Genomic DNA, 13,076 nt, shown 5'->3' on the forward strand with positions numbered 1-13,076 from the left:
TGCAGTTTGGTGAGAGATGGGATTTATTTAAACTTGAGCATAAGGTCATGTTTGGTCAAGTGAGTATGTACATGTGGAGATACACACATGATATCCATATATATATGGATTGTGTGCATATATATGTGCGTCTCTACATATTTTATATGTGCATATATGTTTGTATATTTATTATATGTACACACACAAATTCTCACAGTCTGGATAAAAAAGATTGAGTCACAAAGAGGATTTTGCATTAGCTTCCGTTAGAAGAGATTTGGATAGAATCCTCGTTCTCCTTTGGGGACAAAAATTCACTTGGCTACAAGGATATTCACGTTCATATTTACGCCGTCGCATGTTGCAAAGAAGTTAGGTGACTTACCCAGGGTCACACAGTTAAGTATTTGAGGTTGCATTTGGATTCAGGTTTTTTCTGACCCCGGGTCTTCCCCACTATCTCCTTTGCCTCCATGTCTTGCCAACTCCAAGGCCAGAATGATGTCATGCTATCCCAGTTAATCAAAGGCGTATATTGTATGAGTATATATGCCCGGCCCTGTGAAAGGTACTAGACAAGAGAAAACGAAGATGAGTTGTGTCCTGTCCTCAAGGAGCTTATGTGTTACTAGGGGAGATGATAGTTTTATAAATACTATAACTACGGAATAGATGAAGGGTAACCTCTAGTAGCTGAGGCTCAGAAGAGACCTTTCTCTCCATTTACTCAGTTTCCTCATCAATAAAATGGAGATAAAAATTTCATCTCCTTTCAAGGTTGCTGTGAAAATCAAATGAGAAAATTTATGTAAAGTGTTTGGTAAACCATAACATGCTGTGAACACACTGTTATTACTAGATCTCTGATCCTGGCAAGTTCTTTCATCTCTTTGCCTCAGTTTCCTCATCTGTAAAATGAGTCTAACTGCTGTGGTACTCACATTACAGAATTGTCATAAGGACCAGATCATATTAAGTTCTTTGCAGACCATTAAGTGCCATCTAAACGCTGGTTGCTAGGATTATTATCCATTTGTGGTTAGGAGGAAACTGAGGCTCCGAGAAAAGAGCTGACTTGATCAGAATCCAAAAGTCTGTTTGTGGCAAAGCCAAAAGGCAGGATTCTCACCTCCTACTTTGATGTTCTCTCCAGCAGTGGCTGCCAACCTTGTCGTAAAAATGAGGTACCGGGGCAGCGAGGTGGTGCAGGGGATAGAGCACCAGTCCTGAAGTCAGGAGGACTGAATTCAAATCTGGTCTCAGACATTTAACACTTCCTAGCTGTGGGACCCTGGGCAAGTCACTTAACCTCGATTGCTTAGCCAAAAAAAAAAAAAAAAGTACCTCTCCCAGCTAGATACATATGTATCTTCCCTTTGTCTTTCTCCATCCCCAGTAGAATGTGAACTTCTTTAAGATAGACCTTCACTTAATTTTTTATTCCTGATATGTAGTAGGTGCTTAATAAATGCTTGCTGATCCATTAGTAATTGCCATTTGTTCCACTCCAAGGATTAAAAAAAAAAACAACTAATTAACCATTTTAATGTCAGTAATAAACAACTGAGAACAAAAGGGAAGAGAAGCCAAAATGAGGGAGGTCTGTTGAGCATGGCACATGGTACTGAACTGGGCACACCAGGCCTAGGAGGGACTCGAGAAGCAGAAGACAATCCAAGAAGAGCTCCATAAGGGGGTCTTCCTCTAGCCTTGGAGGGAAGGGTGAGGAGAGCTGGCTGCTGGTGTGCCTTCCTGTAGGCAAAAGAGAAAGAGGAAATGAGGGTGTTCTGAGAACTGAGTGACAAGCAGCTTGATTACTGGCTGACATTTGCAGTAGTTTTCCAAGAGCCCTAATCATCATTTAGTAAATGAAGATGGGGGTCGCCTCCAATTTTGACTTTTCATTTTGATCAGCCCTTTTCCTTTTATCTGGCAGAGATAATCAAAAATCATCTCTCCCTTCTTTTCTCTTTTCCTCCCTCCCTCTCTCGCCCTCAGGTAAGCCTCTGAACATCCCGTGCAAAGCCTTCTTTGGATTCAGCGGGGAGTCGGGGCCGATGATCTACTGGATGAAGGGAGAGAAGTTTATTGAAGAGCTGGCCGGACACATTAGAGAAGGCGAAATCAGGTACTGGACTGGAATTGTGTATGTGTCTGTGCTGTGAGGGCTATTAAGGGAATAAAGTATCCTCGACGAACTGATGCAATGCAGATGATGACTCCCTTATCTCTGACCTGAGAGATTCTGGTGAACGCAGGGGAGCCGAGTCCCTTCCAGGGAGGAGAATGGCCTCCTCGTGTGCTATGGCACCAGGGAGAGTCAGCCTCCACCCAGGAGATCCTTGGTGCCCAAATCACCGGACTCTGCTACTGCTACTCCTCTGCCCACAGGACAAGTCTTTGACCTCACGTTTCCCCATGGTGGAAGACGGGGGCAGCACCAGTTACTTCTGAAAGGAAGCCGTCTCTGTACACACTGCAGGCTGACAGAGGTCTGACATTCTGCCAAAAGGTGTAGCCCTTGATGAGTAATCGGTGTCGTTTCCATGCTCCCTTACCCGGTACCCAGTGATGGTTCTAAATATCAAATATTTCATTTTCTCCCCAAACTTATTAAAGTCCATCTCTCTCGGGGATCCCCATGAAACTAATAAGAGCTTAGACTTAGAAAGAGAAAGAACCTTCAAGATTATCTCACCCATCCCTCTCTTTTGACAACTGAGCAAACTAAGGCCCAGAAAGAAGCGATTTGTACAAATCATTTTTTGATCTCTTGAAATTTCAATTACCCAGGCAATAAGTGCCAGAAAGAGAATTCAAATTCAGGTCTTCTAACTCAAAAGCCAATTTTTTCCCACTGTATCACACTGCAGAAAACCACTACTTTCCCAAGCCCATTTACTTTCCTCTCGACTGTAACCAGAACACTAAATGACATGATGGAGATTGGGTCAGAGAGTCCCTTGACCTCAAGATCATAATGGGGAGCAGTTATAATACTATTAACATGTTTCTCCCCATCAATGGCCTCCCCTATGTGGGCCTGTCAGATTACTGATAATTCAGTGATATTACTGCAGAGTCAGACTGTACTGAGTTTAAAAAAAAAAGTATTTTGATGTTCTGGCTACCTGAGAAGTCATAATATCAAAGAAACAAGCCCTGGATATCTGACGGGACCCTAACCGTTCCTTCCCATAATCCTTTAGCTTTCCTTTCCAATATGTATTCCATGAGGCATAGTGCTGACATATTAGGCTCCTTCCAAGTTGTACTTAAAATACTCGTACCTGATGATGTCTTCTCTTCATCTCAAGCTCTCCTTTCATATCTGTATTATTTTCTCCCTTACATGAGGACACATCCCAACAAGTTGTCCTTAATTTTGCAGTCCGTAATACAAGAAATTTCATTGTTTCAGGCCTGGTAATTGAGGATAAGTCAGGTATCCTTTAGGCCAGTGAAAATGGATTAAGCTCAAGTTCTGTGTTATAATTTGGGAAGAAAAGAGGAGCAGGTCTCAATGGCGTGAAGAACTCCATATTTAAAAATTCCCATCACTCCTACAAATCAACAACTTGCCAAAGGCAGCCTAGCTGCACGGTAGCCAGACTGCTAGACCTGGAATCATGAAAACTTTAAGACGTCAAAGCCTACCTCAGATACTTACTGGTTGTATGACCCCTGGCAAGTAATTAAATCTCGCTCAACTTCAGATTTCTTCCTCTGTAAAACATGAATCATAAAAACACCCATGTCCCAGGGTTATTGTGAGATCAGATGAGCTAATATTCGTAAAGCACTTTGCAGGCCTTAAAATGCTATATAAAGATGTTTTACTACTAGTAATAGTACTACTAGGACTATTTTAGAAAGAAGGAAGATATCATTGAAGGCTGAAGGAGGTGGGGTATAAGCAACAGCTTGAGAGAGGTATTGAATTTGAATAGGCAAAAAGGAGACAGGAGGGAATTTCTGATGGTGGAAGTAAGAGAACGCATGGTTGGTATGAGCAAAAAACATCCGACAACCCACTTTGGAAGAGCTCAGACTGTGAAGAACCTTGAAGGCCAAAATCAAGCCGATGGAGTTTTATATATTAATCGTAAGAGGTGTGGAAGTTATTGACTAGAGGGATGAGATGACAAAAGCAGTGTCTTGGGATGAATCGTCTTGTAGCCAAATAAGAGAATGGCTCCAAGGGGGTGAGACTCCAGAAAGAGAGACTGGTTTGAGGGTTGAAATACTGCAATAATCCTCTAATGGACTTATCTAAGTGATTGACGGGAAGAGGAAGGGAAAACAAGCATTGCTTAAGTACCTACTATATGCCAAGCACTGTGCTAAGTGTATTATAAATCTTGTCTTATTTGATGCTTACCACCCTGGGTACTGTTATTCTACCATTTTGACAGTTGGGGAAACTAAGGCTGAGAGAGATGAAGAGACAGGCCCTGGGTAAGACAAGTAATAAGTATCTAAAACCAGATTTGAGCTTGGGTCTCCCCAACACTAGGCCCTGTGCCGTATCTACTACAGTCACCTCCACAGAAGGGATCAAGAGAATTGAAAGGATGTGGTCATTTATTGGCAATGAAGAATAAAGGAGAGGGATAAGTCGGGAGTAATAATTGGCTCTGAAGAATAAAGGAGAGGGATTAGTCAGGAGTCATTTCAAAGTCTTGAGCCTAGGAAAGTCCCAATAGAAATATATTTATGAGGAAGAAAAAGAGTCTGGTTTTAACTGTTATTGAAATTTATACCCAAGCAGAACTGGAAAGAGAGCCCAGGCCTAAGCCCACAGTTTTGGACCACAAGGAGGATGAAAGAAACCAGTGTCAGAGAAAGTTTAAAGTGTATTAAATATTGCAGAGTTATCAAGGAGATTGAGGGCTGAGAAAAAGCGAGATAGAGGGGAAAAAAAGGAAGCTTTCCTTAAAATCCTAAGTTAGCAGTGACCACATTCATCAGCTTTTACTCATGTAGCTTTCTTTTTACCTTGATCATTCTTTAAAGGACATTCCAAATTTCACAATCTGAACCAGGAAAGGCTATAGAGTGATTTCTCTGGTCGCTGGCCAATCGCTTATAGCAAAGGCCCCGGCCAGCAATCTAACAGATGGTGATACAGGCTGTCATGAGGGAAAATGGAGGAAAGAGACCCCAGCTCCACTATTGGAAGAGCACCACAAAATTTTGGACCTCGTACCGTCTTCATCCATGAGAAAGAACACCCGCCATATCTCAATTTAATTGAGCATGATACTTAAGTCGATTTATTCACTTTGCTGTTATATGTCTTTCAATTCGAAGCCTTGAACTCAGATGACCAAATATGTTTATAACACGGTGGGTTTTTTTAGTCACTAGATCTCTTCTCTGTCAATCCCCCCCTTGCAATCACAGCTTCTTGTGAGCCTAATTCCAGTCAGCTTAATTTTTTGTCATCATGAGAGATATCTTAACCTAGTCTCATTCTATCCAGAGCTTTTGTTAAGCCAGTGCCTATTAACAGCCCCTCATGTCTGCTGATTGAATGTTTTGGGATATTTAGGACATTGATGAAACAAAAGAAAAGGCTCATGGGACTACTTGATATTCTGAGCTGTGAGACCATTGTCTAGGTCTCAGTGACTAGACCAGTCAACATTCCATGGTGGTTAATTCTTTTAAATAGGGAGGCCAAACAATCAATGTTATGATTACAAGCTGACAAACACCCACACAGATGGGGTAGGGTAGCACGGCAACCCAACGGCCCTAAGCTTCTGGAAATACTTAGCCATAGTATAGATCTCAGAACCAGTAAGTATTTGGTGTCCCTTCAGTGGTTGAAGGCAGGATATCATAGGACCAAAGATGAGAGCTCAAAAGGATCTTAGAGACCATTGACTACACTCCCCTTGTTATACATACTAGAATAGGCCAGGAATTATTCATTCGCTTGTCTTAGGCCTTATGTCAAGTAAAATTAGGCAGCATTAAAACTCAGGATTTCTTGACTCCACGGCCAGCAAGCTTGCCCCTACACTATACTACCCTTAAGTTAAACCTAGGAGGTTTCTATTTTCTCAAGCAACAGAAAGTGTCACCATTTTTTAGTTGTATGTGTCATTGCCCCAGGTAAAAATGGCTTTGGGGACAGTTTGCCTAGGGAAAGAAGGCTTGAATGGATAATAAAATGGTCCTCTGAGAGTACTCATGCTCTCTCTATTTAATCGTTACCTTGGGAAAATGGGATGAGAGCTCACAAAGGTTGTCTCTCATATGATATCAATATGGCTATCGCTGGCCACGGTGCCCTCCGCTATGTCCTGAACACACACTGAGCTGCCAAAGTTCATGGGCTTTGGGATAGTGTCTTACAATTTCAAGCAGAAAATGTCCTCTCTCTTCTACAAAACTCCACGTGGAAAAGAAGGGATTATGGGAATGGGCTACCAACCTTTGTAAGTGCATCAGAATCTAGTCATTGCTGACCATGGCTGTTGTCCTTGGAAGGACTGGAGGACTAGAGATGTAAAACTTGAAGAAACTAGAAGTCATCTAGTCCAAGTCCCTCATTTTACAGAGAAAGTGAGGCCTAAAGAGATTAAGTGACTTGCCCAAGGTCACACATGGGATCCTAAATCTAGAAGCGGAAAGGGCCTCAGAGGCCATCAAGTCTAACTCGCTTATTTTACAAAGAAGGAAACTGAGTCCAGGAGAGGTGAGATCCCTCATCCCACATCACATGGATGATGAGAGGAAGACTCATGATTCAAACCCATGGCACCACTTCACCACTCTTTTCCCGTGCCACAAAAGGGTAGCAAGGGAATCTGGTGGCCAAGACCATCGTTTCTCCCACTTCCTGTTACAGGGTTTCATTAGTTCGGCCCCTTACTTTTGAGGCTTTGAATAGGCCCATCAAATGAACACGCTGGCTTCGCTGAGCCCATTAGCATCCGTCTGTCGAGGCCAGGAAGTTAAACTGCTATTTGGCGAGGACTCAGTGGGCATACTGGCAGGCAGAGAGGGCACTCACTCCTACTGTCTATGTGCCAGAGCTTAACGGGAGCATTTTGGCAGAGCTGAGGAGGGCGCATCTCAAAGCCAGGGAGTGCCTCTGATGGAGGATCACTCCCAAATCTGGGCCAGTCCGGCATGAGGAGCCCTGTGCTACTCCTTGGCCACAGCTTCCTTTTCACTCATCTTACCAGTAGCTGGAGAACTTGGGGCAGAAAAGGGGGAGGGAAGCAAGCCTGTGTGAGGGCTCTGTAGTGCTAATAAAATTGTCCTAGAAAGTAAGCCAGGCCTATGAAAGAATATGAAGCAATACTCTTCCTTAAGCCCGCCTACAGGCTTGTGGATTGCGTCCGATTGTCAAAGGAGGCCAGTGAATCTCAGTGCCCTGACTTTGGCCAACGGAGACCTTTTTCTTTGAAATCTCCCTCACGAATCACTCTATCCATTGGGCAGGCCGGCTTCCCGATGGCAGGCCGGAATATGCCATATCCTTTATCGCTCTTAACCTGAACACTCTACTCAATGGATCTGTGGCATTTCGTGGAAAGCTTTTCTAAAATGCCAATAATTGAATCCCATTAGGTTCGGGAGGACTTTTTTCCATTGACACGGGAAGTTTGTTTCATCTCTTTCTGATAACGTTGAGTAAAATGCTCTGGACAAAGGGCTACCTCAAAAGGACCGAGGGGCTAATCTTCTATGAGAAGAAAAATCAAGTGAGAAGGAAGATTCGGACTCACTTGATCCATGGAAATGCTCCCTTCCCTCTCCCAAAAAATGTCTGGAAGGGTTCATGGAGTCACGGGTAGAAAGGCCTATCTAATCTGACTCCCTCACTTCAAAGATGAACCTAGAGAGGTTGTGACTTACCCAAGGTCGCACAGTGAGTAAGGGACTGGGGCAGGATTTGAACTCGGATTATCTAAATCTAGAATCTGGGTTCCTTTTTGCCATCCCAACTGTATCTTAAGAGTAGGCATATAGGGGCAGCTAGGTGGTTCAGTGGATAGAGCACCAGTCCTGAAGTCAGGAGGATCTGAGTTCAAATCTGGCCTCAGACACATCATTAAGTGTCATAACTTCCTAGCTGGGTGACCCTGAGCAAGTCACTTTACCCCAATTGCCTCAACAAACCAAGAATAGGCATATTGAAGAAATCACAAAAGCCAGGGTGGAAAGGAAATTGTAAATTTTGTTTCTGATAAACTCCCACCCATTCATTCGGATGTCCCCTTTCTTCCCTCAGTGCCCGAGATCTTCCAGTACACTCCTCTCCGTGGCCTAGTCTGGCTTTTTCCGCCTTCTCTAGGCAGCGTCCCCTGTTCCAAAAGGATTCCTCATCTCTAAAATGGAGATGATGATGATGATGATAGAAATGCTTCCCTGGGTTGTTGCGAAAGGCCAACGAGATAATATTTACAAAGTGTTTAACACAGAGTCTGGCACAGAGTGAGTGCTATATAAATGCTGGCTATTATTATTGCTACTACTACCACTAATTATTAATACTAATACTACTGATGATCATCTGGCCAGCTAGGTGGCACTGTAACAGAACAGCAGGCTTGGAGTCGGGAAGACTCATCTTCCTGAGTTCAAATCTGGCCTCAGGTACTTACTAGTTATGTGACCCTGGGCAAGTCACTTTAATCTTTCTCTCTGCTTCCATTTCCTGCTCTGTAAAATGAGCTGGAGAAGAAAATGGCAAACGACTCCAGCATCTCTGCCAAGAAAACCCCAAATGGGGTCCCAAAGAGCTGGGTACAGCCAAAAAGACCGAACAATAACAGTGGTCATCCAGTCAGTTGGCAGGCATTTACCAAATGCCTATTATGTTCGGGTCACTATCTCTGGATTCTGCGGATAGCGAGACAAAAACCAGTTCGTGCCCTCAACGAGCTGCTGTCCTAGGTGGGAGAAGAAGGACGGCCTTAATCTTAGATCCACCAAGTTCTGGGTTCTGGGGAGTCAAAGACTCTGCCCTCAGCAAGCTTATAATCTAGTGAAGGAAAGTAACATATACACAGATAAAAAGTAAATATAGGTTAAGTTTAGACTACAAGGAACACTAACAACTGAGAGGATCTGAGTTTCCAGTGGGAGGTAACACCTGAGATTAAGTTGGAGGAAAAACTAGAATTTGAAAATTCCGAGAGGAGGAGGAAGCGCATCTGCAGCACGTATCCTTGCGCCAAGGTACAAGGAACGGATGTGGAATGCCAAGTTTGGGAACAGTGAGTAGGCTAGTTTGGGTGGATGTGAATGTGTGAAAGGGAGTGATGGGAAATGCGGCTGAAAAGGTAAGCAGAAGCCAAGATAGGAAAGGCTTTAAATACCAAGCTAGGAAGTTGGGATTTTATCCTCTAGGCAAGGAGACGCTGATGATTTCAAAGCCAGGCTGGAGTTTCTATATTTCCCAGACGAGACGCTGAAGCTTGTTAAGCAGGAGAGTGACATAATAGCCGAGGGTTGGAGAAAGACCTCACCGCTGTTGTTTGAGGAATGGGAAGACCTGGGCTACTTTGTAGATGGTAGAGAAGGAAAAGGGGAGAGACTAGAGATTAAAGGGGCAGCTGGGAGGGAAAGGGACCAAGCAAGAATACAAGTAGAAGTTGTGACCTAAGTAAAGAGAAAAACCATCTCTTTCTCAGAAATTGAGGTAGAGGAGGCAAGATTGGGTGATAATATAAAAGATGTCAAAGCGTGAAATAAGAGAGGAATAGAAAAATATCTATTGTAGGCATTATAATAGGGATTCAATCAAGGCATGAAAAAAAAAGATTGCCATGCAGCAGTGAGGACCCTGTGGAAGTGAGGTAATCTAAACTTGTGGTACACTGAACTGAACAACCCTTCTCTGGCAGGTATATCTGTCCGTTTTATTGGACCACTATAGTAGTCTGGCTCAGATCCACCATAATTGAGCCACTTGGATCATTCCGTGATCATTTGATCACTCCATGGAGATGGTTCACCCAGAGACTCCCAGAATCCTTCATATTTGTTCAATCAACCTATGGGACAGGGAGACGGAATCTTCATAAGAGGATGTTTGGAAGAGATAGAGTACACTACCCCCCCCCAGAATTAAAGGCCCAGAGAATGGCCTTTATAAAGAGGATAAAGCATCCTGAAGTTGAATGGATGTGGTTCAAATTCTGGATAGCCCCCGCAGCACTGTGAACAAAATCTGTCTCCAGGGCAAGCTGGGAAGCTGGGTGTTTTCCCTTTCCTGCTGATTCCTGTCTCAGAGCTAATCACTATCAAGGTCTACGACTGATAGGTTTTGCCAAAGTTCTAAGGGGAAACAGCAAAATATTTGGATTTCAAAGGGCTTCACTAAATGTATTCCCTGACTATTCTCTCTAGGGCAGAGGCATCTAAATGGCATAGGAGATAGAATACTGAGCCAGGAGTCAGGAAGGTCCAAGTTCAAATCTAGCCTCAGACACTTACTGATTAGCTTTTTGACTCAGGCAAGTCAGTGTGTCTTAGTTTCCTCTTCTATAAAATGGGGACCTTCCGAAGTTTTTGTGAAAATCGAATGAGATAATACTTATAAAGCCCTTCACATAGTGATGGCACTTAATAAATGTTTGTTCCCTTCTCTTCCTACTGCCATCTAGGGTCATTTCTGCCATTACCCATTTTACTTGGTAAGCCACTGGAGGGCAAGGACATATCTAACTCATCTTATGTGGTTGAGAGTGTCACAATCTGGTCACCACCGCTTTCCACTCCCACTTTCTTCCTCTCACAACTGGCTAGTCTTATAGATTCGTTTGAATCAACTCTAGGCCTTAAACTTCTACCAGCAGTGATCTTCCAGAACACATTTTTATCAAATTGTAGAATTCTAGAGCTGGAAAGGGAAGAAGACTCTTTAATTCTGACCTTCTCAGAGAAGAAAACTGAGGCAATGCTTGAACTCAAGCCTTCCTGATGACTTGTGAATATAAATAGCAAAGGTTGATGTTTTCGCCAAAAGCCCTGAGCATCTCCTCCTCCCAGGTTGATTTATTTTGGACTATGTGAAAGAGGAAATTCTTTGCCTCCATCGCTACCTAGCCTTAATCAATCTGATGAAGACCTAGCATAAAAAGGCCAAGATCTTCCACTGCATCCAGGGCCATCTTGTCGTCCTGATCTCTCTCTGGCCACTGGACCCAGATGGCTCTGGAGGGGAAAGTGAGGCCCAGACCTCCCTCGCTTCAGTACAGTTCACTTGTTGTCACAGCATCAACTCCCTGATGTCATGGTCCTCTCCCACAAGGAAGAACAAACAATAACAATCCTGGTGACACGCCCAAGTACTCTATCCAGTAACCAGAAAGGAAGAATGACCTTATCTCAGTTCATTTGGTAACAGAGCTGAGACTCATCCCCTGATCTCCCATTTCCCAAGTCATCGTCTTTCCCACAATGCCCTGCTTCTTTCTTTTGCTTCCTGCCACTTTGGGGAAAATGAGATGAATACAACAAAATCAGTGATAAACGCAAATCTCCAAGGGATATCTTGGATTCCATGTACATTCAGGCCAATCTCTCGTTCTTTCTATACCCACAGCCCCAGGCCTCAATTGCTGACGGAAATAATGTTAGAGTCCTCTGGTCCAAGCCCCATCTGGCACAGAAAAGAAAATCAAGCTCCAGTGAAGGCAAATAATTTACCCCAAAGTCTTCCAGCAAATCAGTGGCAGAGCCGGGCCTCAAACTTGGACCTTCTGATTTCAGTCCTAAGCTCTTCACCACACTCAGGCTTCACAAACTCATTTCTGTTCACTACACTATTAACCAAGGCAGAAATAGGCTCAAAGGCTAGAACAAGTCTCAACAATTGAAGGAAACAGAAAAGGTTTTCTATTTAGTGAAACAGGATATTCCATCCTTGGGAAGTTCCCATTCCCCCAAGCATTTGCATTCCCTCATGCACAGAATGTTCTTTCCTCACATATTCCTCCTCGGCATTGTCTGCCTCGGGTTCTAAATCTCTAGGAGCCCATCTGGGTAGCTGCTGCCACAGTGCTTGCCTGGCATACGGAGGCAGGGTCGAGAACAGAGGCTTTTTGACGATGCTGACAATGGCGGATGTAGCTTACCGGACGTTGCTTGGCCATCGGAGAAGCCAGGACTGCCAGTTGCCCACATTGGAGTTGCTCAGCTCTGAGAACCAGGCCTCCTGGCGATCCCAGAGCACCTTTGCAAGCCCCCACGATGGCAGTTAACCAGGTGCCTTCAGCGGGCCTGAAAGCAGATGGGAGTTATCCGCTTCACAAAACATTTTCCTTTTCCCTATCTACTTCCATGGCTACCGTTAAATAGGATAAAGTGCTCGTTCAGGGGGAGAGGAAAACAGGTTGGGACAGAGAATTGGCTTGATGAGCACAGAATAGATTTTCACAAAATCACCTAAAATGGAATAGAATAGAATGGACTTGTACTCACGGTGAAAGGATAGAAACTGTAGTGACTAAAAAGGCCATTTCTACATCAGGAAGACCTGGGTTCTAGAGCAGCCTCTCAGATATAAGGGCTGCATGACCTTGGGTAAACTACTCACTCTCAGGACGCCAGGCAGCTCCAAGAATATAAACTGCAGAAAAAATACCGCTCTTCATTGGTAAAAGGAATTGCCTTGTTCAGGAGTAGATGGGTGGACACATGGGTAGGTAGGTAAGTAGATAGATAGACAGACAGACAGGAAGGTAGATAGATAGGAAGGTAGATAGGTACATAGATAGACAGACAGATAGGAAGGTAGATAGGTACATAGATAGATGGGAAGATAGGTACATAGATATATAGATAGACGGGTAGATAGATACATAGAAACATAAATAGATAGGAAGGTAGATAAATACAGATACATAGAAAGAAAGAAAGGAAGGAAGGAAAGAAGATAGGTAGATATCTGTGTGTCTGTATATCTGTGTACATTTCAATATATAATTATATATAATAAATACATATTATATATATATGTCTGTAGATATGTCCTGTCATCTATGGATTTAATTATCCCTGAGTACTACTTTTTCATCTCATTTAGTGATTTTAATTTATCTTAATTAGGCAGACGGCATGCC

At 43.4% G+C, this 13,076-nt stretch overlaps 1 protein-coding gene across 1 annotated transcript in view; it reads left to right on the forward strand.

Annotated features, from left to right (window-relative positions):
• Positions 1-13,076, forward strand: part of IL1RAPL2 (interleukin 1 receptor accessory protein like 2) — an 878,604-nt gene that overhangs the window by 829,050 nt on the left and 36,478 nt on the right. Inside the window, exon 6 of the mRNA XM_051968000.1 lies at positions 1,981-2,110. Within this exon, the coding sequence (XP_051823960.1) occupies positions 1,981-2,110 (130 nt within the window). The remainder of the gene's footprint in view (positions 1-1,980; positions 2,111-13,076) is intronic.

The sequence above is a fragment of the Antechinus flavipes genome, chromosome X, assembly GCF_016432865.1.
Source record: "Antechinus flavipes isolate AdamAnt ecotype Samford, QLD, Australia chromosome X, AdamAnt_v2, whole genome shotgun sequence".
NCBI lineage: Eukaryota > Metazoa > Chordata > Mammalia > Dasyuromorphia > Dasyuridae > Antechinus > Antechinus flavipes.